This window comes from Triplophysa dalaica, chromosome 10 (genome assembly GCF_015846415.1).
Source record: "Triplophysa dalaica isolate WHDGS20190420 chromosome 10, ASM1584641v1, whole genome shotgun sequence".
In the NCBI taxonomy this organism is placed as follows: Eukaryota; Metazoa; Chordata; class Actinopteri; order Cypriniformes; family Nemacheilidae; genus Triplophysa; species Triplophysa dalaica.
In genome coordinates, this window is record NC_079551.1 from 20,424,134 (window position 1) to 20,449,045 (window position 24,912).

Below are 24,912 nucleotides of genomic sequence, written 5' to 3' on the forward strand. Positions count from 1 at the left end.
TGTTCATAAAAACTATTCAGTCACAAGGAATACTTTTATTGGTGCTTGCGTTCGAAAAACGGACTTCGGTTTTCGGATATTTTTTATTTCATGAACTTTTGAGATTTGACTGTTGCTCACCTCCCGTGGCATCATGGAGTAGATCCATCATGTTCATCCAATGCATTACTCATATTGAAGTTTCGCCTACTATAGGCTATAGTATGGAAGTAGGCGAATTCGGATGCAGGGTGTGATAACTATAGTAAACAAAGTTTTATTTGCTTTAACCCACCGTTCCATTATTTAGGAGCTAGTTTGAAAATCTTAATTTTTGCTAAGATAACAATTATCCTCTCAGGCACAGAACGAATCAGCCTAATTTATATAAAGATACCCAAAACACACATATTGGGTAAAATGATCACACTTAAAAATCCATTCAGTTTGAAACATGTGTGTTTAAATTCAAATTCAACATTTCATTTGTTTGCGTCGCCTACTGGGATTGTCCACATTAATAGACATGCAATACTGCCCAAGAATTTGCCTGAGACAAGATATTTGCTCAAGTTCTCCAACATTTCAACAATATCAATGTTAAACTCTTCTTTTTATAGCAACACTTGTGAGCTCTTCTTAGTTGAATAACTTAAAGCCACAAGATAGAATATTTGAACTGCAAGATGGCGCACTTTCGAAACAACAAAGGGCAAAGTTGAATGAATTATGGGACATGTCGTTTTCACCATCCAGAGGCGTATGGAGATCGTGTCCCAGATGCTGTATAACCACTTCTGCCGTGGTTTCTAAAACCAGAAACTGAGGGAAGTGCGGAGCAGCGGATATTAAGTCACTGATATGCGACAAATACAAGGGAGACAAGCGACGGGCCATTATTTTAAATAGGAATTTCTCTAAATTTGCACATTCTTGGGAACATTTGGGATTGTTTGAGTACACAACTGCATGAAATATATCGCACTGTGCAAGTGATATTTGGATATTTTATAACAAAATTATTCCATATTGTGGCTTTAATAGCTAGCTATCCTATCAATATCTTGAGCCTATAGTAGTTCATATAAAAACAGTGTTATTCATCACTATGTAGCCACATTTGGCCATTTGTGAATTTCAATTACATTCAACACAACTTAAAATTTGTACTGTTCATTGTGGTAAATATACTTTTAATTGCTTTGGTCGAGAAACATCTGCCAAATGAAAAAGATTTTTTTAACAAATGTTCTGGGATTTTCCTTTTAGGCAATTTCAAGCATACCAGCGAGAAATATGTGTTGTCAAGGTACAAAGCTAAGACAGCTGCTAAGATTTTACGAAAATGTATTCTAACTTTTACATGAGCAATGTTTCAGATTGAAAATTAAACATCAACTCATAAAAAACGGCTTTTAATGCAAGTAATATTCTTTTTTTTTAATTCAAGGTAAAATACTAAATAGTTCAGACATATTTTAGTATACTCTATCTCAGATGACCTCTCTAAACCACCATAAACCACAACACATGGATATCAAACCAAGCAAATATTCCTTAAGATGGAGTTTGTGATCTATGGAGGAAACTACATGTTGCTGATAGATCACCCTATTATCATCCTGACTCCAACCCAGAGGTCAACTCCAAACAAGTTAAGTAAAACCCGCCAGCAAGCGACGGACAGCCGAGGCAACAGGTGCAAATGTGCATTCACAGACTCAGAAGTCTCTAGAGATTTGTGCTCCAACGTGGATTGATTTACAGATACTGTCAACTCCTATATTTCATCCACCCAAGAAACCGTCTACTGGATCTCCAGAGACTTGAGCTCATGAGAAACAAGAAGCTGGCCTACAATTCAGGAAACAGGAGAATCGGTCAAGGCCAAACGGAACGAGGCAAGAATATCTGCCAAGAGGGATTACAAGGGGCAGCTGGTGATGGACTTTTTACATCAATAACACAAGGTCTCTTTGGGTCATCAACGACAAGCTCAGGGGCCACCGAGTTGCCCCATCCCGGAACTAACAGAACCAACCAAACCGTTTTAGTGATGCTTTGAAAACCAGTGAACCTCTTCTTGCCCCATCTACTCACCTTTGACCTCCACTGCAACACCGGAATACATCATCATAATGACTTCTTTGAAAATGTGTGAAAGCAACCTGAATTTGAGGAATTTGTTTAACAAAAGGTGATAAGTCAGCTTTATTTTTTTTTCAAAATTCATGTTTTTTATTATGTTATGTTTTTATCGTGTTTTATTGTGTAGGTTAGCTGTATTATGGCTCAAATCAAAACAAACCAACTGCAGTTTGACTGATATTAATTGGAATGCGCAATAAAAAACATGATTTTTGATTTTTTTTTAACGGTTATCTCATTTCGGAAAACCAAAGTCTTCCTTTGTTAATGCTGAAATGCATTATGGGATTTCAAACTTTAAAGGTATAGTCCAATTATAGTCCGATAGTCAAATTAGTCAGCATGTGGTTCAAAACCTGTATATGACTCTTTCTTCAGTGAAAAACAAAAGAAGATATTTTGAGGTATCAATGGTTTTGTGTTTACAATAGAAGTCAATGGGGGTCAGTGTTGTTTGGTTATCAACATTTATCCAGGAACATTGAGCAAAATAAAAAAAACACTCCAAAAATATTACAGTCACTGAACATATTTTATTACATACAATATGTTAGTGAAAGCACAAGGCAAGAGGTGATGGTAAATGTAGTCACATGTGAAATGGCCATAAGTATTCTGCTGTGTTTCTGACACCCTTTAGTAAAGATTACATTCACAATATAACCTCTAAAAACTTGATTTAATGGATGACATCTAACAAAACATAAGCGAAAACACTTCAGCTGTCTTGGCCTCTGTCGATCAACGGCATACCACATTGTGGGGGGGGCTTTATTCATAACCAACTTCTTCACAGTGACGATGAAAATAAATAAATAACAAAAGAAGTAAGTATATGCGTTTCCTTTTTGTCAAAATGTTTCACAATACTTCAATCAGCCTGGCGGTAGTGCTGGCTGCGAGGCACTCAAGCGATTTTCCCCCATCGCAGACCCCCATTTTCAATGCACGCACGATGAACACATGCACAATTTGTCGCCATTCTTCACATAGAAATACAGTTAATGGATCTCTTGATAATAGCATCTGGAACAGACATTATCTGCCTTTTCAATATCGCCTTGAAAAAATCAGTTTCCTCAATGAAGCTGATTGTGTTCCAAAATTACAACAGCTATTCAGAGACGGGAATGACATCCAAGCAAAAGGGCCTGCGACTTTTCAGATGCATTTTTAGACAGTCATAAATGACCTACATACAGGAAGTGTGCTAGACAAAAAGCATCTATTATTCATTAAGCCAAGACTCCCTCAAAATGGGATTTTATTTCACATAAAATAAGTGCAGGAAAAGAAAAAAGGAGCATTTGAACAATTCTCCACAGGCAAGTTTTGCTTAAGTTCATGCACTTAATGGAAATATTTGTGCAGATACAAACTGCTTAGATTTCATTCTTAAAATATATTCACAGTCAAGAGTATATGGGTGTGCACATATTCTAAAACATATTTTTTATAAATCCTGATGAAAATGTTAAAACTTTCAATGTCAATTTGAATTAAAAGAGTACTGAATTGATGGAGTACCATTTTGGTTTGGTAGCATATTAAAGCTGTAAGGACAAGGCCTCTGTGCATTTTACACCCCTGACTCACTTTACCTACAAAACAAACAAGAGAATATTTTTTGGGGGAATTCCCAAAACGTTAAAGCACGACCTATAATGCAGTTAGTTATAATGTGCCAGTTGCCTGACGTTCAACGGTTTATTTGGAAACATCTCAGAATAATCCTTCCGACTCGTATTCCTTTCCTGCAGGCTGTCCTTGAAGGTATTTTCCATTGCTTTTCAGCCAGAGCGAACCATGTAGCACGTTTCAGAGGGGTGTGTAATTCTCCCTTTCTTGTTGGAGCGCTGGACTGCGTGTGTAAACCTAGTTACGATTAGCACCGTCCGTAAGAGCCGAGAAGGTGATTGTGTACAGCTTAGATAAAAAATCCCCGGGTCTAAATACTAACTGCCTCAATGAGCCCATCTTGGCCCAGCTGGGAGGGCATTGTTATCCCATTTCCCAACGTGAACCTTGGAAGAGCTGGCTTTTGAAATTGTCACTCATTTCTGTACAATGGGGATCCTGGATGTTTGCCAGTGTGACGTCCATGCATACATTAGAACATTTTCTCAAACTGAAATTGAAGTTCAGTCTCTAAAAGTTTAATGCATGCATTAAATGAAAAAAGTTCTTAAAGAAATGTGAATAGTAAACGATAGTAAAACAATACATTATTATTACTATTATTACAATTGTTGTTGTTGTTGTTAATAATAATATTATACAGTATGTATACAATATTATTATAATTATTTGCTAATACTATTAATATTGTCAATAATATCATAGCAAAATATTGATAATATAGCATTTACAATAAACATAAATAAAGAATTACTACATATTTACTATTTGACATAAAAAAAATCTAATTTTAACAGTGACATCCATGCATACATACTAACATTTTCTCAGACTAAAATTGAAGTTCGGTCTCTAAAAGTTAAATGCATGCATTAAATGAAAGAAATAATAAAGAAATACTAATAGTAACTAACTTTATTATTACTATAATTATTGTTGTTGTTAATAATCATTTTATATGTATACCATATTATTATAATTATGATGCTAATAATATTAATATTGTTAATAATAATATATCAAAATATATAATATAGCATTAACAATAAATATAAATAAAGAATTAAAACATACTTTTAAATTCGAATTATAGCAATAACAACACTACCACATAATAATGACAAAAAAAAAAATATAAACTGATAGACACTCCCTCAAAAACCCGTAGGAACACTGTAATTCAACAATAACCCTTTCTTTCCCTCTATCCTAGCACTAGGTCAATAATGGTCAAAGCATGAATCTCATGAATAATTATTCATCCATAATTATCAGGGCTTTGACAGAAAGAGCATGCTATTGTACGTCATGCATGCAGAACAGCAGACACACAGAACCCAAATGCATTTCCCATAAGTGCTAAAGCCAATTATAGTGGCATATAGCACAGGCCCAGCACATGCATTAGCACAAAGCTGACATGCATGAGTCTGCAGCCGAAGTACGTTTCTGCCCTCTGCCTGTGGCACAAAGTAAAGTGGTTTTGAAAATGTGTGAAAAACAAGACAACATTGTACAGAAAAATTAACAATATGTGTGTAGTTCTGATCCATATAAAACTCATATAATACTAGGCTGGTTTATTGTCTCTTCAGTTGTGCCTCAGAACGAAATGTGACCGAAGTTGCATTCATTAGCATTTAAGTAACTGAGTAGGGGACACCTGGGCTAGTCGTCACATTTTTATTTTTCTTCTTCCAAAATAATATTTCAGAACATATTTTTGCAACAGAAGTCAATGTAGTATTTAATATAATAAAAAATGCACCTTACACACAGGTAAAGTATATAACATAAATAATAGTGTAACAAAAATATAAGATTTTATCTATCGTCAGGACAAGTGTTTTTTTACAAGTTGTCATTTGTCCTCATTTTGTTTACAAAAAATATACATTTTTGTAAAATACATCCTTTAAATATTAAATCTCTGTAAAAGTAAAGGTTGGGGCAGGTTGTGCCCTGTAAGTGATGTTGGGCATAATAAACATTATACTAGTGTTATACATTTTAGATGTAGGGAAGCTTTTAAAAAGAAGGATATTATTATTTTTTTTATAAAAAGCGAACTTTCTTTTTATGTCTTCATTTCAATAAACAGCAGTTTCTCATTACACAAAGCTTACCAATAAGGAAACTGTTTGCATATTGAGTGTATAATATGCGTTAATAATTGTTATTATTATTATCACAGTTTTAGAAACATGACGTGCAGAAACTAACAGACACAGTTGTGACTGACGCTGGCCCTTTAAGAGACGCACGTCATACAGCGGACCGGAAGAGACATGCTGCACGGCAACTGTCAACATGACCTGCAGCAATTAAACCGTGAAGAAGCTGCTTTACATTCTTCAACTGATAACTGCATTGGCGCTGCTGCTGTAAAGCGCTTTAGCGACTTTTAAGGTCACGTCTGAGCTAAATTTACCTCAGAGAGCACGACACACGGATGAATATAGTAAGTACTGCAGTGACGCTCATTGGCTGCGTTTCAAAAGCGAATGATCTACCTACATAGACAGCATCTGTGGGGTTCATGCGCTCGTGCGAACGCTCAAAAATGATGTTATACATCTCACCAGGCTTTTGTTAGAATTTATTAAAATAATGTTTGTGTTGTTTAAGAAAATAAGATTGTATTGTAAATAGTAAATTATTACAAAATGCTCAAGTGGGCTATTTATACATTTTGAGAAATATAAATAATAAAAGCACAAGAACGCAACGATACGCAACATATTACAGTTTTGGATTGTTCTCTTTGAAACATGTATTATTCGTGTTATATCATATAATTAGACATTGTTTATTTAATTAGAAATTATTTTTAATTACAAAAAAATTAGTGTAAATTTGTCTGTAAATGTAGTGTTATAAGGGTCTTGTTCAGGCTCTCCTGGTTAATGTGCCACTGTGCATCTGCTTGTTTCTGACACTACACACACATCTTACTAAAGTCATGCCTGGAAATTATAAAAGCCTGACTTTAAGAAAAAGTGTGTTAATTATATAAAGATGTTAAATTAAAGATGGAAATTGTGCAATATGCAATGATGTTGGATCAAATTGGTTTGAAACAATACAAAGAATTAATCATTTTCATTTTTCAATATTTGATCAATCTACCTTTTTGGATACCAGCCATCCCACACTGAATTTGAATGCTTTTCACATTATTAATTTTTGACTGTAGGTCCATCATGAGTGTGGAACCAGTTAGCTGTACTATAAAGACACCCGTCGCTCTGCAGATCGGAGACACTGTATCTGATTTATCACGTCCTGGCGTCTATATAACAGACATCACACTTGCAGAACCTGTGAATGTGAGTATCTCTGACAAAGCAGATAGCTTTATCTCTGAAACTGCATGTAACACTTTAACAGCTTACTGCACTGATACGATGAACAAACGTAGGGTCCATAGAGTCAAATCCCATAGAAAGTCTGAGATAAAATATTTTTTTGTAAAATGAATAAGAAGTTTTGAAATACGCAAATGTGTGTCCACTTAAACAAATGTTTGTCCATAGATAAATGACAGATTTCCTTGCATTTTGGAGCATGAGATATATTTCACATAAATATACAGAATATAAACAAAGCAGCCTTTCATAAAACACATCCTTTTTAGACAATACTGTCTTTAAATGTTTCTTAAAGTGCTGTTAACAACCTAACTCAAAAGAAAACCGTTTCTTTCCTTCAGCATTGTTTGCCCCAATCCCTCCTTCACCTCCGGCTGAACCCGCCTGTATTTTCCCTGTGTTTGTGTCTAGATTCAGGAAATCTCTTTCAAGAACTACTACACGGCGTATCTGACTGTCCGTGTTCAACAGAGGGAGGACGGATCTGTTAAATGGGTCACCTGTCTGAGAAATCACTGCCTCATGGCCAACCCGCACGCAGAGGCTGGATCACATGACTATTTCTCCATCTACAGACAGCAGGTAGGCCAAGGTCAACCATGACAAAGATCTGTTTAAAGGAAATTACAATTCTGAAAATGTAAAACCGTGTGTTTATCATGCTTCAAGACGGACTTAAAGCAAAATAATAAAAATAGTTCAGATGTCCTCTGAGGTTAAACATAGGTCAAAGGTCATCATTTACCAGTGCTTTCATCCTAATAAATGCACAGTTTAAGATAATGTATACCTACATTTGCTCTCTATAAGCAGACAAGAGAAATCATTTCACAAACGTTGACAATCTCGTACAATAATTTCCTTTGAGACAACACCAGCACTTGTCTTCAGGATATCATCAATTTTTCAATTAAAGCAAAGAAACGAACCGATCTTTCAGCCATCCGAGCATAATCTCAGCTGTCTGAAAACATTATGTTTGTCATCACATCCATTTGGCCCATTTATGGCTCTCCAGGGATCTGATGTCCCGTTCTTTGATCTGTGAGTTGTATTAAGATCAGGCTCCCTGGACTCTTTTTAGCTCCATTTCAAAGACACGTAGATATTAAACCTGTGTCCTTCAGTGAACCCAGAGATGATTGGACTACGGTTTCCTCGCTGATCGCTTGGTGTCATCAAACGAAATTTGCATCGAACTCGCGGGGGACGCCGCAGAGCTCTCACCCCATCTGCTGTAATCTGAATAAGCTGTTTTTGATGTCAACAAACACTGCAATTATAAGTAAGTCTTTATTAAGAAGCAAAAAAATATTGAAGACATTGTCCTCCGTGTTTTTATAAAAACAAGGACACGACTTCTGACTTCTACTTCTCTTTGAAACACAGAAAGTGAATTTATAAAGAGTGTTGGACGCTTTTTTTATATAATAAAATTAATGAGGACGGGAAACATCGAGCTCTGAACATCAAACTCCAAACCTCATTGTCTTCAATTGACAAAAAAAGCCATACATTTTTTCAATACGGCACATAAAAACAGATATCGCCATCCATCAGCTTGCTTAGCTTTTGAAAAAACTGTAATGCTTGTTATATAACAATGCGTTTATTCATATTTGTTGTCAGGTTTTGATTTGGAATAATCATTTGTGATGAATAATCATTTTGCAGAGCAGATCTTTGACATGAGCAAGCTCGGAGAAATAAATGCGTAGAAACCGTCCCTCTGGGATCACCACTGACAGCTGAATTAGAAAGAAACTTTGATGTGGGTTTTGCTTACACACTTCGCAAACATCAAAACTCAAGAAGTCAAGTGTTTGGAGCAGTTTAGTTTTGCAAATCCGGCAGTTTTCGAGGGAAACGATCAACGAATGAACAATGAATGTTATTTCTGGATGACTCTTGTGAAATTATCGCTTTGTTTGTCACTTTTTCTTTTCCCATTGTTAATTAAGAAATATACGTCTTTAGTTTATCCGTCTAACATTCATGCGTAACTACATTTCTTTGAAAGCTACATAAAAGACCAAGATTTTCTATCAAGTTGTGTGACGGCTTGCTGAAATCTTTTGTTGTGTATTTTGGGGTTTTCAGATGTCGGCCAAACCTGATAATGTGATGACAGTTCGACTCATCCTTCGACAGCCCTCTTCAGAATGGCTTAATTTTAACATTGAGGAGATTAACATTTATCCATGTGTTAAAGAGGTGCGTGTTTGAAAATTCTTGTTATTTTTGCTCGGATATGAATGCATTGCAAATGCATGTCTGTCAATAACTGGATAAAACCTATTAAGTATAATAAAACATGACTTACTCCTTACATATAAAAAAAACAGGATTATTCAAATGATACTGTAATTAAAAAACATTTTGTGAATTCACAGCACAACAATGACGGTTTTATTTTTAGGTTCTTTTAAGTTTTTTGTCTGATATTAATTTGTGTATCTTTTTCCATTGTTTTTGTGTTTTCATCTTGTTTTTTTGTTCCTGTTTGATTATGTATGCTTTATTCTATACTTTATCGTTTTTTTGTCAGTTTTTATTGTTTTTATTTGTGTTTAATAATTTTTAATTTTATTTGTTTGTTTTGTGTTTCTCTTTTTTTGTTTGTGTGTTAGACTTTATTATTTTTGTTTTATTTTCATCCTGTTTTTTTAATTGTTTTTGTTTGTTTATTATTTATTAATTACCCCATTTTGATGTTTTGTGTTTATCTCAATTTTGTTTGTGTTTGACTTGCTTATTTATTTATTTTCATCCCGTTTTTTAGTGTTTAATGTTGGTCATGTTTTTTTGTTTTCAGTTTGATTTTAAACAATGTTTTAGGGTACATTTACACAACACGAAAAAGTTAGTTTTTGTTTTGCACAAATATAAATGTTGGAAAAATGACACCTATTTACACAAACTACAAGCGATGTATTATGCATGCTAGGCAGTAGTTGGTGATGTCACTGTGTAAAGAAACATAGAAATGAGCAAGACGTCATCAATTATACAAAATTTTACAAACATGCGTTTTTGTAGTATACACTCAAATAATAACGGTTTCAGGTCCTTAAAACACTATAGTTTACATCTCTCTATCAACCACTTGAGTGATTCCTCACTTAACATCCGCTATACAGCTTTGTAACTTTTATTTTTGTCTCCTCAGGACACAGAATGGGACGTTCCAGCCTGGTTATCCACTCTCACGCCTGTAGAGACATCTCTCGATTTGAACGTAAGCATTCTGCATCTCAAATTGTGTTGTATAATGTATACAACATCATCCAATGAATATTGAATAACTTGTTATAACACAATGCTTTTTAAAGACTGCCAAAACCATGTCATTTACCAACACAAGCGTCTGACTAGTTTCTATGCATGTTTGCAGCTCTGAGGTGTTAAATAACCCTTTAAATCCCATTGATCACAATAGTGACCATATAGGGTTTCATGTATACAACTCTTATAATGGATATTTCAAAAGTTTACTAATGACACATCATTTGGCTATCTCCATGTCTGGGAAAAATGTGTGATTAAACAGGTTAAAGCTGTGGCCTAAATAACAAACTGAAATGATAATTATGGAAATGTATGAAACCTGTGGGTTGTCGTTTTTCAATCACTGTGCATTGTTGTAATGTCCCAATTCTCATTAATCAGTCATTTGCATTAGAACATGTAAGATGCTTGTTTGATGGACCGTTTCAAAGTGTTTCCAGCTCTTCTCGATAGCTTTATTTATGAGCGTATTGTTTATTAAAACAGTGTACAACCTTGAAAGCACAGAAACTAATTACAATTCATAATTAGTTTTGTATCTATATAGTATATATAGTAGAATACATCAAACATAAATCAATGCGACCTGAATGGATTTCCAAGCTTCTACAAATACTTCACCTGTGAAGTATAGAACAGAAATGTAGATTTAAAGGAATAGTTTACAAATGATTATTAATGATGAAATGTAAATGTTTCTTTGTCCTGAAATGCATGTAGGTTCAGAGAAACCTACCTAGATCTAACCATAGTCCTTCAATTCAAATGGGTTGGAAAAAGAGATTCAAGTCAAGTGCGTGCAAACTTTTGACTGGCAGGATAGATTTTTATGTATTCCAAGTACACAAAGGCTTCATTCCCTAAAGCATTATAAAGGCGTTAAACTTTCAAGTCTTTGTCAGGATTACATTAAAGTTTACTTCTTGTAACGTTGACATACTGCTGCTGGTGATGTACTGATTAAAACCTCAGTCTTTAACAATAGGACTCTTCTCACAAAGAATAAAAGCTTTAAATGCCTTGATAATGGACATATTTCCTGATGTGGCAACTCTTTTCATTGTAGTAGACAACACTGTAAATCTCATGGATTGCAAATGGGGGCTGTTCATTTATTTCTCTATAGCAGAGCTCTATTGCCATCTGCTGCTCAAAACTGAATCTGCAGCAGAATCCAAAAGATTTTAACTGGCTATCAGCTGAAGAATTTAATCCCCAAAATAAATTCAACAAAAGAACTAAATGTATAATCAATAAAAAAATACTATTCCAAAATTTAGATGATGTACAACAAAAATGGTTTAGATCATCTATCTTGATGAGGGCATATTATAGCCTAAGCATCGCATAAGGTTTATGTATGCATTTCATTTCAAATTGTGCTTTATTTAATTTTTACACACACACAGTCCAAATGTGTGTTTCATATAGAAAAAGATGCTACAGGGTTGCTTCGAACTGAGGGACGGGTGAATAAGAGCTGATTCCTCTAACAGGAAAAAGTTGTAACTAGTATTTTCTTATGCGTTGGGTTGTCTTATCAGGGGCTTCCTGACCCTGAAACAGTTTCCTCCAGTATTCAGCAGATGTGGGCGCTCACCGAGATCATGCAGGCGAGCCAGAACGCAGCTTCCATTGGACGTTTTGACGTGAGTATAATTAATGTTATCAACCTTTAGCATCACGTCTAAATTTAGTACAGAATCAACACATTTTTCATTTTTCCTTTCCAATTTCAGGTCGATGGCTCTTATGATGTCAAATTATTGTCATTTACATAAGAAAAGACAATTTGAAGGTTAAGTCAAAGTTTATTTAATGTTGTTTCTCGATATGCTGTCTGCCCTGATAGATTCATTCAGTATGGGTCCCTGTAGAGTTTAATGTACGTAATTTCTCTCAAAGCTGCTAAATCTCTTTTACCTTCTCTGTTTAAATCAAAACATTTGAGAGTACTTTGCACCATAATAAAATTCCTTAAACTAATGGCTTTTATATTTTAATTCATTTTATATTATATTATTTTATAGTATATTATATTGTATTATAGTATATTTCATTTCAATTTATTTTATTTTATTTCATTTCAATTTATTTTATTTGAATTTGAAGAAGTACATCAATCCTGAATATATACTGTAAATGTTCTTATGTATCTCTTCTTCAATAAAATATTTCCATGTGTAAACATTAGTCTCTAATTGATCCTTTCATTATCTTTTCTAAACGCAACTATAAAAATACTGTTATTAATCATAAATGTTGTTGTCATTATGTGGAACCAAGACACGAGATAAATACTCCCGTCTAGGGAAATTGTCTTCTCCACACTGGCACACGAAATATAACGCAGTTGATTAATTTCACGGTGGAATTTTGAATCGCTCTTTTCAGACTCGACTACCTCCTGACGTCTATTTTTAAATGTTAATGAAATGCATCTCATTTTGAGTTAATTAAAACTCAATGGACATGTTCACGGTTGCCAGGCAGTGATCAAGAGCGACTCCGCTTCCTAATGCTAATCATTGGAAATCAATGGTCGAGCCTCCATCTGTCTCCTCTGGCATGTGCGCACATCATCCTCTCCGCAACATTAGCCTGCAAATGGAGCCCCCAAAAGATTCGTCCACACAATGTCAGACTTTAGTCATTTGCTGCTAATATCACAAAGTTTAAACCAACTTTAAATAAGCGAACGAGCGTCATTATGTATCCAAGTGAGTTTCCTGCTATAAAACACAGAAACCATCACAGAAATCCTAATGGATTTATTGTATATAATGGGAATTGCATTAGTTTTAATGGAAACTACAATGGTCTCTGTGGGCCTCTACAGGTAATGTGATGGCTTTTATTGCTGGGATGTTTTCTGGCTAATGGGAACCTGATGGGAATCCGACCCAAAACACACTACACATTTTGTACAAATTTGTTTATGGTTTACATGGTAAACAGCTGATGGTCAATAATGTTATTTGCTATTTCTTGGTTCTTATTAATGATTATGTTTTAAAAATAAGTGGAGCAGGTTATTAAAGAACGAGATTAGCTATAAAACACGTTAATGAATCCACCTGACATTATTTGTATTGAGTTTCATTATAAGAACAAAATACATCAGCCAAATTGACAACTCCTATAAAGTGTCCAATAGATGGCAGTATTTCAACAGGTTTAACGGAAACAAAACATTGCCTTAAGTTTAGTTAAAATGGATAAAGGAATTCATGCATGCCCCGTTTCACAACATTAGGCTAATGGCAACTATTAACCCTCTTGATTATTGCATAAACATGATTTTGTGAAGAAGAAAAAAAGACAGTCAATGATTAAAGGATGTCTCAGGTGTGTGTGGAACGGTTTTATAAGATCACAGCACAGATACAGATACATGCACCTCTATTATAAAACACCTGAATGGTATCTGATTTATGCTAATGTACATCAAGTAGACTGCTGTAGTGTTTCCTTAAGCACTGCATTCACAGTTAAATGGCTTCCACATATTTACATAATAAATACCAGTATTTAATTTCTTTTCCGATATATTAAATATTGTGTTTACGAAATACAAAATGTACTTATTACACTTATTTAATTTAATAAACCGAAGTACACTTGACTTATACTGACAGAAAATAATAAGATTACTTGGGCAAACTGTTTCAGTGGCAATAAATTATGTGGCCCAAACTTAAGTTTCAATAGACCTCCGCAAAGAATCAATAGTGTTAATTTGATTTAATAAAATATACAATAAAATATAAATATGAACTGATGTAAATTAAATATGAAATAGTTTCATCACAACGAAACACTGACCGGAAGTTAACTTCGGGCCAGACGAGTGCGTCTTTTATACTTGCTGTATAAAAGCTACTAAAGTATCAGTTTTCTAAGAATATTTTGTAAAGTGTTATTTTATAAACTAAAAAAAATGTGCTGCACAAATAAAACTAGTAAACTATCAGTATACCTCTAAATTCTTTGTATTTGCACTATCTGAGTATTCTTTCATAAACCAAAAAGTGGGCTAGTTTAGTACAAAGTTGTATTAAAATAATGCATGTATAGCAAGTATACTACTAGTAAACTGATATTAGTGTACTAAATACATAAGTAAACCTAAAGTAGCCTATACTTTAAGAAACTCAATAAAATGAACTTGTGTACCTTCAAAAGTGAACCTTCTTTGAAAGTCTAACTATAAATATCATTCATTATTCTGAAAAAACACTCTGAAAGTGATTTCTTAACTTTATCTGTAAAGATATAGTTACTGTTTTTTGTGTAAATGGGCATTTACTTTGGTAACAACTTTAGTATCCATGATACTTTGGCCCAACCTGACCTTACAGGGATTTGTACAGTATAACTATTTGGAAAATCTGCAAAAATTATTCTGAATTTGAACAACGTGAATCGTACAAAAACATACGTTTAGTAGAAAAAGCTGCCACGAAGCACCTTAAATATAACAATCGCTGGCGTAAAAGGCACAAATAAAGATTGTACGCATTCTTACCAATATGACACGTAAAAATACCCATTCGTTAAACAGGCTCTGCAACAGTGTTTCATTCATTCTGACTTCTTTACAAAGTTAAACGTGCTGTCTTCTCATGCTTAACATGGTCAGCTTGTCAAAAAAACGATTTGGCAAATTACAAAGTATTTCTGTGCTCAATACACTCCCCCAGCGACCATACAGGTTTCGGAAAGTTTTTTCCGAACATATAAAACTGTTTTGTTACAACTATTCTTAGTACCTGGACAATTATTTTGGAAAAGCATGCGGTACGGCCACACGGCAGCAATGAGAGCAGTGGAAGGAGCATGCGCAGACATCAGTTTCACTTGTAAACAGGAGAGAGTGAAAGATTACGTTTGCGAAGTTCAGGTATTTGTTTGTTCACTGCATTTGGGTGATGAATGTTACATAAACTTGGGAAATAGCGCTGGATATGGAGATCGTTTGAAACTGATATATGGAGCCATCACAGCGCTTAAAGATGCTGGAATGAATCGCATGCGGTGAGTGAAACTGATGTCTGCGTTTTGTTGACAATGGGTGCGGAAGTGCTTTGGTTCAGCCTACCCCTGCCCCCTGCATGCGCCATATGTTTTCGGAAACAATCGCAAAGCTGTATCTATCTTTTATAAATGTGATCAATCTCAATACTCTTCGAAGATACGAAGTATACAATACTACTCGATAGGTACTCAAGATTAAAAAAGATTGGCAGAAACCTTCATGTTACGCCCGCTTTAAGGATAATTGTATAGAATTCCTTACAGATTGTGCTATTTGGTCCATATACCTGGGTTTTTTGGTTCCTTACCAATTAGTCAAACAAGTCATCAATGGATGTTTTCTCCTTGTTGACCTTTACATAACAAAGAAACTGCACTTTCTCATTTTAACATTTTCTCCCTTTTCAGATATGAATCACCGCTTATACAGCACCTGTCACTGTAAAAGTCATTTGAATAAAATTTGAAAGGATGTCCTTTACAATAGGTCTTAATTGACATTTTCTCCATTTCAGAGGTTGGCCAGAGGACACTATTAGTCACTGAGAGGCAGAACATCATCCTGAATGAGATTTTAATTGCAACAGAAGTATTGGGAGACTCGTTCTTCATCTACAGACTCGTCCAGTCTCTAGTGCCGAGCGGTATTCCAATTCTGTACGATCATGACTTACGATTACGTTTTCCGGGACGACAGATTAACTGTGAAGAAACAATTAGTTTCTGCATTAAAGTGAAACTTCTACCGAAAATGAAGCAATTATCTTTCCGGGCAAACCCATCAGGATCTTTAATAAGTGTCAAAATGCATGAGGACTTGGAGTAATAGAGTACTTGGCTTCCACATGGTGCGCTCCCTAACAAAAGCACAGTTGTTGCCATTTTTATGTGAAAGACAACTAACTGTATGTCCGTTCTGAATAATGGACTGGTGTCTCACCACTGCCTTTAACAAAGTTGTTTTGGTTAGAAAGTAGTGATTTGCCAAAAGAGAGCATCTCAACGGCACACCAGCGAGAGGTTGAACACTAAGTGAGAACAAAGCGATCCATTGCCATGTTAAGCACCCGGCCAATTCAATTCAGGCAACAACTCAGACAAAGATTTTTTGGAGTCATGTCTGGCTTTTAGTTTCACATATGTTTTGATTCTTTGACGTCTTAACTAGGTCATCTGTGATCTCTTTAATAATCAAAATGAAAGTCTTGCCTACTGGAATAGTGCGACTTCTGACTGTGATAATAGGTAAATAAGTGTAAAATTCTGAGCTAGAAATTAGAGGACTGATGGTTTAATATACTGTTATATAGCTACAGTAAATGCCACCGTGACTGCGATGGCTCATTTCTGCGATTGGTCCACCTCACCGCCATATTGGGGAGGGCAAGACCACCCTATAAATACAGCTGATGATTGGGGCGGCTGCTTTTCTTCTGGTTAAAGTACAAGAACACTTTTCATTTTTCATCTGAACTCTCGATGAGAAAAAAAAGTTCTGACAAGTAAATGGAGACAATAAACGAAACACGTCAAGCAGTGGTTCTCAACAGGGGAATTGTGGCACTTACAAGGGGGCCTCAAGTTGACTAATATATTAAATTAGACAGAGAGCATCATAAAAAAAACAAGATATTTATTATTTTTATAACAAATAAATATTTTATAGGGTAGACATTTAGACATTGAGTTTTCGTGAGTGGAAGGGGGCGTTTCAATTTTGTTAAATACAATGGGGGGGCCTAGAAGTAAAAAGGGTGTGAAAACCTGACGTAAAGGAAAACATTAAAATTAAATATAATAATAATAATAATATGTGGGTTAGCACATTTACAAAGTCTAGGATGGTCACAGTGAAAGGTCTTTTCTTATTATGCCTGTTTTAGTGATGCAATAAATAAAACAAATTTTAAATAATAATAACAATAAAATTAATTTTAATACATACTTCATAATGTATGAACCCACATATTATTAAATAATATTATTATTAATATTAACGTGGTAAAGTGTTTTTAAAGGTCTGCTTCAACCCAATTTCATTTATTTATTTACATGAAAAAGTTGTAAGAATAAATGACGTGTGGTGATAAACAAATCAAATGTCATTGAACAGATATAAAAACCAGCAGGACATCGACTTTAGGTAAACTTTTGTCATATTACTCAAAACTGCTGTATTTGCAGGCAGATTTTTCTCTGCTGAGCTCTTGGTGTATTTTTGGCTCGTAAAGTTAGATCTTGTGATTTCTCAAACACCCACATTAGCATGCATGAGCTCTTTTCTCATCCAGATCAACAGAGATGGAGCGGCCCTGCTGTAGCCAATTACAGTAATGAATTAGTCACCACACACAATAATTTCTTCTAGAAAAAACACATCCAGCTATCTGTGCACGTGATATCCTGGGAGTCTCTGTTTGTCTTGCTGCATTGGAACTGTCAGACAGGAAAATGGGAGGCGGACACTCCTTTAAAGGTGTTAAACAAATTTTCTAATAACTTTTTCACTTTTAAACGTCTTTACAGTACTATGTAAAATGTATACAATGTACAAGTTGTGATCCATGAAAGATGACAGTGAAATGTTAGTCCACAAAAGCCTCTGTGTATTTCAAACCCCCAAGTAAGCCTTCATCAATACCAATTTTACTGCGAGATAATGAAGAACGTTTATGAGATATAAGTGCTTTTCTTATAATTTATCCTCATGGATTCTTCTGTTTCAGCAGCACATTATCATGCAAGCCGCTTCATTAATCTTAAACAAATTACAGAGAGAAACCTCATCATCGAGAGATGCATTCGCAAGAGACACTGACAGGCAAACCATGCCTCATCTGAATTTTGGCTTCATAAACCCTGTCCTTGCGAATGCTCAATAACACCAGCTTATTACCAATCATCACTGACAGCAATTCTGCACAGGTAATATTTCATTGTTAGGATAACGTTATCATAATTTGATTCAATTTGTGCAAGTTTGAAACTATAGTTAATTAGCTTCACTTTCAGCTGTCAAGTTGACAACTGATTAACATTGCAAATGTATAGCAAATAAAGAATTTAATCTTAAGTTTGCATCTATTAAATATTTTACAGTTGTTTCCCTTTACAATTACTCATACCATTAAATGTGAACAAATCAGGGCTTTCCATTTTAAAGCTGCATCCATCTCTGTTTGTTACATAAAACTGCAGGTTATGCACTATTCTTTGTGTGGGTCTAGTCAAATGACAATTTTTAATTAAAAAAGCTCAAACTGCAGCTGCAGCTTTACAAAAATATTGTTATTCTTTGTTTGTAACATTTAAAAAATTGTAACAAGGCTTGCCTTGATTTATTGTTTAACAGAACTAGCAGCTGTATGGTAAATACAACAATAATTACACATCAAAATAAAATTCTAATTTTTAAACAATAATAATAATAATAAATGAAATATTAGAATAAAAATAAATAACTATTGACTGGTGGTCATAATAATACTACTACTACTAATAATATCTAACATTAAAAAATAGATCTGTTTACAACAATAACATTTATAATAATAATAATAATAATAGTTAATATTATTATACTAAACGTTCTTGTTGATGTTAACAGATTGTTAAATTATTTGTAGATATTATTATTATTAATAATACCCATCAATAGTTATTTATTATTATTATATTATTTATCTTTATGTTTGTATTATTATTAATATTACTTTTCTTATTGTTAATATTTGTTTATCATTATTGTTATAAATGTTATTACATTTTTATATTAACAACAACATTAATTATATAGAATGCATGATATCTCACCAGACTGGTGGTTGATGTAAAGCATGGCTCATCCGATTAGATTTTAGTGTCTGAAATCCCGTTTCTATACGCAAGATTCTGAATATATGATAGAAAAGAGAGAAAGAGAGTTCTCCCAGACCTGCTTGTTTAGGAGCATCTGTTCTTGTTGTAATGCACTGAAGTATAACTGTCAATAAGAATATATATTACTGATAAAATCTTTAGTAATAATCTAGCCTCTGCTAGACAGCTGCTGATGTAAGTCTCTGCTCCTGTCTTTGTTACATTCTTATCTTTTGTAAACTGAAATTGATATGACATTTGGCACTGCAGTGTGTCATGTAAATAGTGATGAATATGCATCGCTTGCTTTCCGTCTTTTGTATCTTGTACTCTTTGTGTTTTGTATTATTCTTGCTCTCATGTTTCTTTGAGTAATGTGGTAATTGATATGGTAATTCTGTTCACGCAATGAGAACTGAAATGCGGCCGACCAGCACAGCAGCACGTGCAAAAATTGTGATGCTGTGATGATTTTAAAACAGTGGGAGTTTTCAGATGATGTCAATCAAATGGCAAGATGATAAGTCTCAAACTGGCATCAGACAAAACATGTACGCTTTCCAAAATTTTAAGCAACTGCCCCCAGTTGCAATATAAACCCAACAGAGGGATCAAGGCCCAAAGTGTATTGATGTGCATTACCCCGCATATTACTACTTGGCACATGAGTAAATATTTGGACACTAAATATTAATAAACAATATTTGATTAGCTTATTTGCTGCAAATTCAAACATGGCATGAAAAAAGAAACAATGGCATTTAACAGGTCAAGATGACTAACAATACCAAAATGAACGGTGTGTTATCGGTTTTAGTTGTTGTCAGGACTTAATTGCAACTAAGTTGTTATGTTGTGCTATGCATTGTGTTACATGCTATGTAAAGTAAATCTATGTTAGTATTAAAAATAACTAGTCAACTTTGACAACATAAAACGTGTCTAATTGACAACTGTCTTTCCAGAACAGATTCATTGTGAAAAAATTGTGATTCAGGTGTGAAAAGTCAATTAGTTCAGAGATCTACGAGTACTGCTAAGGAAAATTATCTTCCTGTTTACCCACAGTCACAGTTATTAAAACTGTGATATATGTGCGGATTGGCGCTTATGAAAGCAGAGTCTTCTCTTTTTGCCTCAGGATGGAATTCTTAAAGGGATACTCCATCCAAAAATATTAATTCTGTCATCAATTACTCATCCTCAAGTGGTTCAAAACCTGTTTACTTTACTTTATTTGCTTGTACACAAAGAAAGATATTTGGATAATGTTAGCAACTGACATTTCTGGGGCACCATTGACAACCACAGAAAACAAGGTATATTTTTTATTCTGTTTAGCACAGGAGAAGATTTTTAGGAAGAATTTAGGAAACCAAACACTTCTGTAGGACCTTTGACTACCATTTTTATAACACCATTGGAATCTCAGTAGCTAACATTCTTCTAAATATCTTTCTTTGTGTTGACAAAAACATAGAAATGTATACTTGAGTAATTCATTACATCATGTTAATCTTTGTGTGCAGTATCCCTTTAAGCACTTTGTTTAGGCAACAAACAACCTTAAGTTGTAATACCACAGTGATACATACCTACTTGATAATTTGTACAATCTTAATCTTAAAAAAAGAAAAATTCGATATTTTTGAAAAATAAAGAATGATGTCCCTTCTCGTCCCTAAACCTATTGTCATTAGGGCAAAAGCAGATCATACTAAAACATACAATATCGTAAAATAGTTACAGTAGTTGCACATTGTAATGAGATTGTATTGATTGTGTTGAATAGATTAGCAATTCACTCTTACATTAACATTTATTTTCTTTGTGAATAATTTCTTGTGAAAATTTAAGTCTATGTGATTATGTAGATGAGAGATGATATATTATTTTTTACTCTCAAGCGAACACATGCTACTGTCATGTGAAGTCTGGGATAAAGATGTGTTACATTAGCCAGTCACCACAACATTCATCTCAATGAAGGAAGGACATGTATCATGAAGGGTTTGACACACACGCAGATCGCACAACACAGATTTAGATATCATTTATCTTCTGTAAAAAGTCATTTATATAGTATAATGTATAAAACAGCCTGTTGGAGTGGGAGCAACTGTGGGATGATAAATTAGATGGCATTCGTCATAAACCAAGAGTCAAACTCACATGAAAAGAAAACATTACTGTAGTATTCTTGACAAAGTATTAGTGTACAACATGGTATAAGCCTTCATGGGGTGACACTGTGACGGGAACTTAAAATCTTGGAACAAGATTGAGTCATATTGACAAATTTACAAGGTAACCACTATACCAAAGGAAACAACAAACTGAAATGATTAATGAGCCACCAAAAAAAAGCTATTCCAACCTTTAGTAATGGGAGCAGAAAAAATTGAAAAAACAGAGGTAAAAATAATAAAATTACTGCTAGCGGACATAAATTCTGAATGCTCCGATCCAATATTAGTGCTGCATAAGTGTTGCCCATGACAACCACAAAATATTGAATATAAGATCATCTCTGGAGAGCTTTAATGTTGCATTGACCATTAGAGGCTTTGTGCTGACCATTTGTTTCTCTCCTCAATGAGATAAACCACCTGCGCTGTCAATTCATGCATATAAATGGCTGTGAACATGGAGACAAATTAGACTTTGATAGACTTTAATTTGGGTTGAAAAGTATAAATACTTTATACCTAATGCATGTGTATATATATGTGTGTGTGTGTGTGTTTGTGAGTGCACAAATTAGGTGGACAGCATTACATGAATAAATCGATAAAAAATATATAACTATCAAATTAAAGTGGACAGAATTGTGTAAAGAAAATGATGAGAAATATAGATGAGAAACATGTCAGTTCATACTGAGATCTCCAAAGGCTCATTATAGAAACTGGTATATTTGAATTTTTTAGAAATTAATGAAATCCCTTTAAAAAAAAATCCGAACTTGTATGCAAAAATAATCTTACATAAACATAGGGCTGCACGAAAATTGCTCTTTCAAATTAAATCATCAGTAAATTTTATGAAACCTACAGTTAATGTTGTATTGTATTATATACTTTTTATGTTATCAGTTATGGAATCCAACCATTCAGCCTACTTCAATTGAATATTTAGATTGTATTATTAGTATTATTACTATATTTCTCCACTAGTTCTGAAATATATATTGTTCGTTTCTTTCAATCCACTGGAACACCAGAACATGATGATATTATAGAACAATAATTTTAATGGAATTAATGGTAATAATGTTAAATCCTATTAGAATACTACCAAAAACACAATACAAATAGGAATTTTGTAATGGTTTTAATGGAAAAAGCTAATGATACATGATGGTTACCATTAGAATGTCTGTAATGGTTAAAATTGTGTTTCTATTGTTTTTTCAGCAGTAATGCTAGAAAATAGAAACCCAATAGAAACCATTAGCTTTTTACATGAAAATGTGGATATTTGACGGGTTAAAATGCAAATTTGTCCTATGGTATGACAGCAAAAATGAAGGAAAAAACAATGAAAAAAAATCTCTATTATACTGTTTTATATAATATAAATATTAATAATATAAAATAAAATAATGTAATATTAACAGATTGTTTTCAAAATTTACCTACGTCACATGACTTATCCGTCAACTACCACTTTATTGTTCAACATTGCCAATTTTTCTGATGCATGCCCTATTTATTGGTATTAATAAAGTGTTTATAATTCTAATACTTGATAAAATGGTTTCTAGAGAGCAAAGGTTTTGTCATAATGTATTGTCATCATTAAGGTTGGATTTCAGCTTAAATTTATATTTTTTCTGATAGGGTGCTTCTATAGGGAACATTGCTTTTGAATTAAATATATTATTGCATGTTTAAGACTGACCATAAAAAGTCATTGTGTAGACTAGGTTGAATTTTGTTCTGCTCCGTGGTAGTATTTGGCCTGAAAAGTTTGATGAGAGTAAAATGATCTGTTTGAAAGTTTTTCAGTCCAAGGTCCCCCATATCGATCTTTAAAAACCTAAATCTATCAAGTACCCAGGAAAGTTCTAACAGTCCCAAGATATAAATGATCTCTAGCTAAATCACTGACAATCTCCTCTGTTATTCTCTAGCAGCTAGAACGGTGATTCACAGTAAGTTACACCAGTTATTCTCCAAAGCTAGGTGCTTTTCGCCAAATACTAGCATTGTTAATTTTTCATGATTTGGGATGTGCAGTTCAAATGCTAAGCTAGATTGATCCCTCTCAGTATTTCATAGAAAATCAAGAATTTCTGTTGAGCTGATGAGCTTTCTGGGAGACCCAGGAGGAGTTTTTAATGAGTTCCAAATGAAGACGAAGCTTTATCTCAATAAGTTCGCTTTGCGAGGTGAAATTCGTCAATAGTCATTTCGATTAAACTTTTCTTTCCTTCTCTGCATTTCTTAAATTGTAGACTGAACTTTTACTTCCAACTTCACTACTTTAAATCACTCCTTTATCTTCCATCAATCAGTGTAATAAATGACAAATCACCTGTTAAACGGAGGGGGAAATGCATTAAAATCTCATTTTGTTCCGCTCTTCACTTACTTTTTCAAATATGTAAAATTTTAGCTAAAGATTAAGAAGTTTCTTTACTTCAGTGGACCTTAAGTGGAAACTTTGTGTCTCCATAGTGATATATTTTGGCCATAAACCATTATAATTAGTCACCCTTTAAGTTTGTTATTGAGTTTTGTTAACCAATAAAAAGTGCTTGTCAACTTGGACGACACAACAGTTAATTATTTAAAGGTACAAACAATAAATTTGGACATCCAAGGTTTCAGAAGGACAGCGGCTATTATACAAAAATGTGCGAGTTTATCTTTAGCATGTGAATATGCTATAAAGTTGTCAAACTTAAAATATTACAGAGAATTGACAAATGTAGGAACAAAATGGTTCACTTTTACTTATATTAAATCAGAGGTAGAAAGTGGTGAAGTATTTTACTCTACACTTCTAAAATGTGTTTATCTGTAGCCTACCTTATAATAGGGTTTTTACTTAAGAAAAATATTACTTAAGTACAAGGTAGGCTACAATTTCATTCTTTTTAGTTCACAATATATCATTTGTTTTACTTTTTTACCTTTAGCACATAACAACCTATTAAAATTCTTAAGTAAAAGAATAAAAAGTGCAATTTTAATCAACTAAAACATTAAAGTAAAATGATAAGTAGTGGAGTAAAAAGTATAGTAACTATAGTAGTATAGTACTTTATAGTATAGTAAAGTTAGATTTCTTTTCAAGTAAATACACTGAAAGCGTACAGATACTAGAAAAATGTACTTGAATAGACTTCATTTCTCTCCACAATAAATTAAAATAAGGTTTTGGATAAGTTTTGTCAACATCAACATCTTACTCGTACGCCATATTCTTTTACTAAGCTTTGAAAGTCATGAAAGTCCAGTCAGTAGTTTTTTTGAGGATCTATTGACTAAAATGCAATAAAATAAACATAACAATGTCTTCAAAGGTGTATAAGGATCCTAAATAATGAAGTGTTATGTTTGTATTAACTTAGAATGAGCTATTT

The 24,912-nt window shown here is 33.8% G+C and overlaps 1 protein-coding gene across 1 annotated transcript; it reads left to right on the forward strand.

Annotated features, from left to right (window-relative positions):
• The first annotated feature begins 6,048 nt into the window (after positions 1–6,048).
• On the forward strand, positions 6,049–12,410 carry nicn1 (nicolin 1). The gene is made up of 7 exons (XM_056759094.1): positions 6,049–6,226; positions 6,962–7,094; positions 7,548–7,718; positions 9,237–9,350; positions 10,306–10,374; positions 11,969–12,073; positions 12,164–12,410. The coding sequence occupies exons 2-7, from the start codon at positions 6,969–6,971 to the stop codon at positions 12,203–12,205; spliced, it is 627 nt and encodes a 208-aa protein (XP_056615072.1). The 5' UTR covers positions 6,049–6,226; positions 6,962–6,968; the 3' UTR covers positions 12,206–12,410.
• Positions 12,411–24,912: the final 12,502 nt, after the last annotated feature.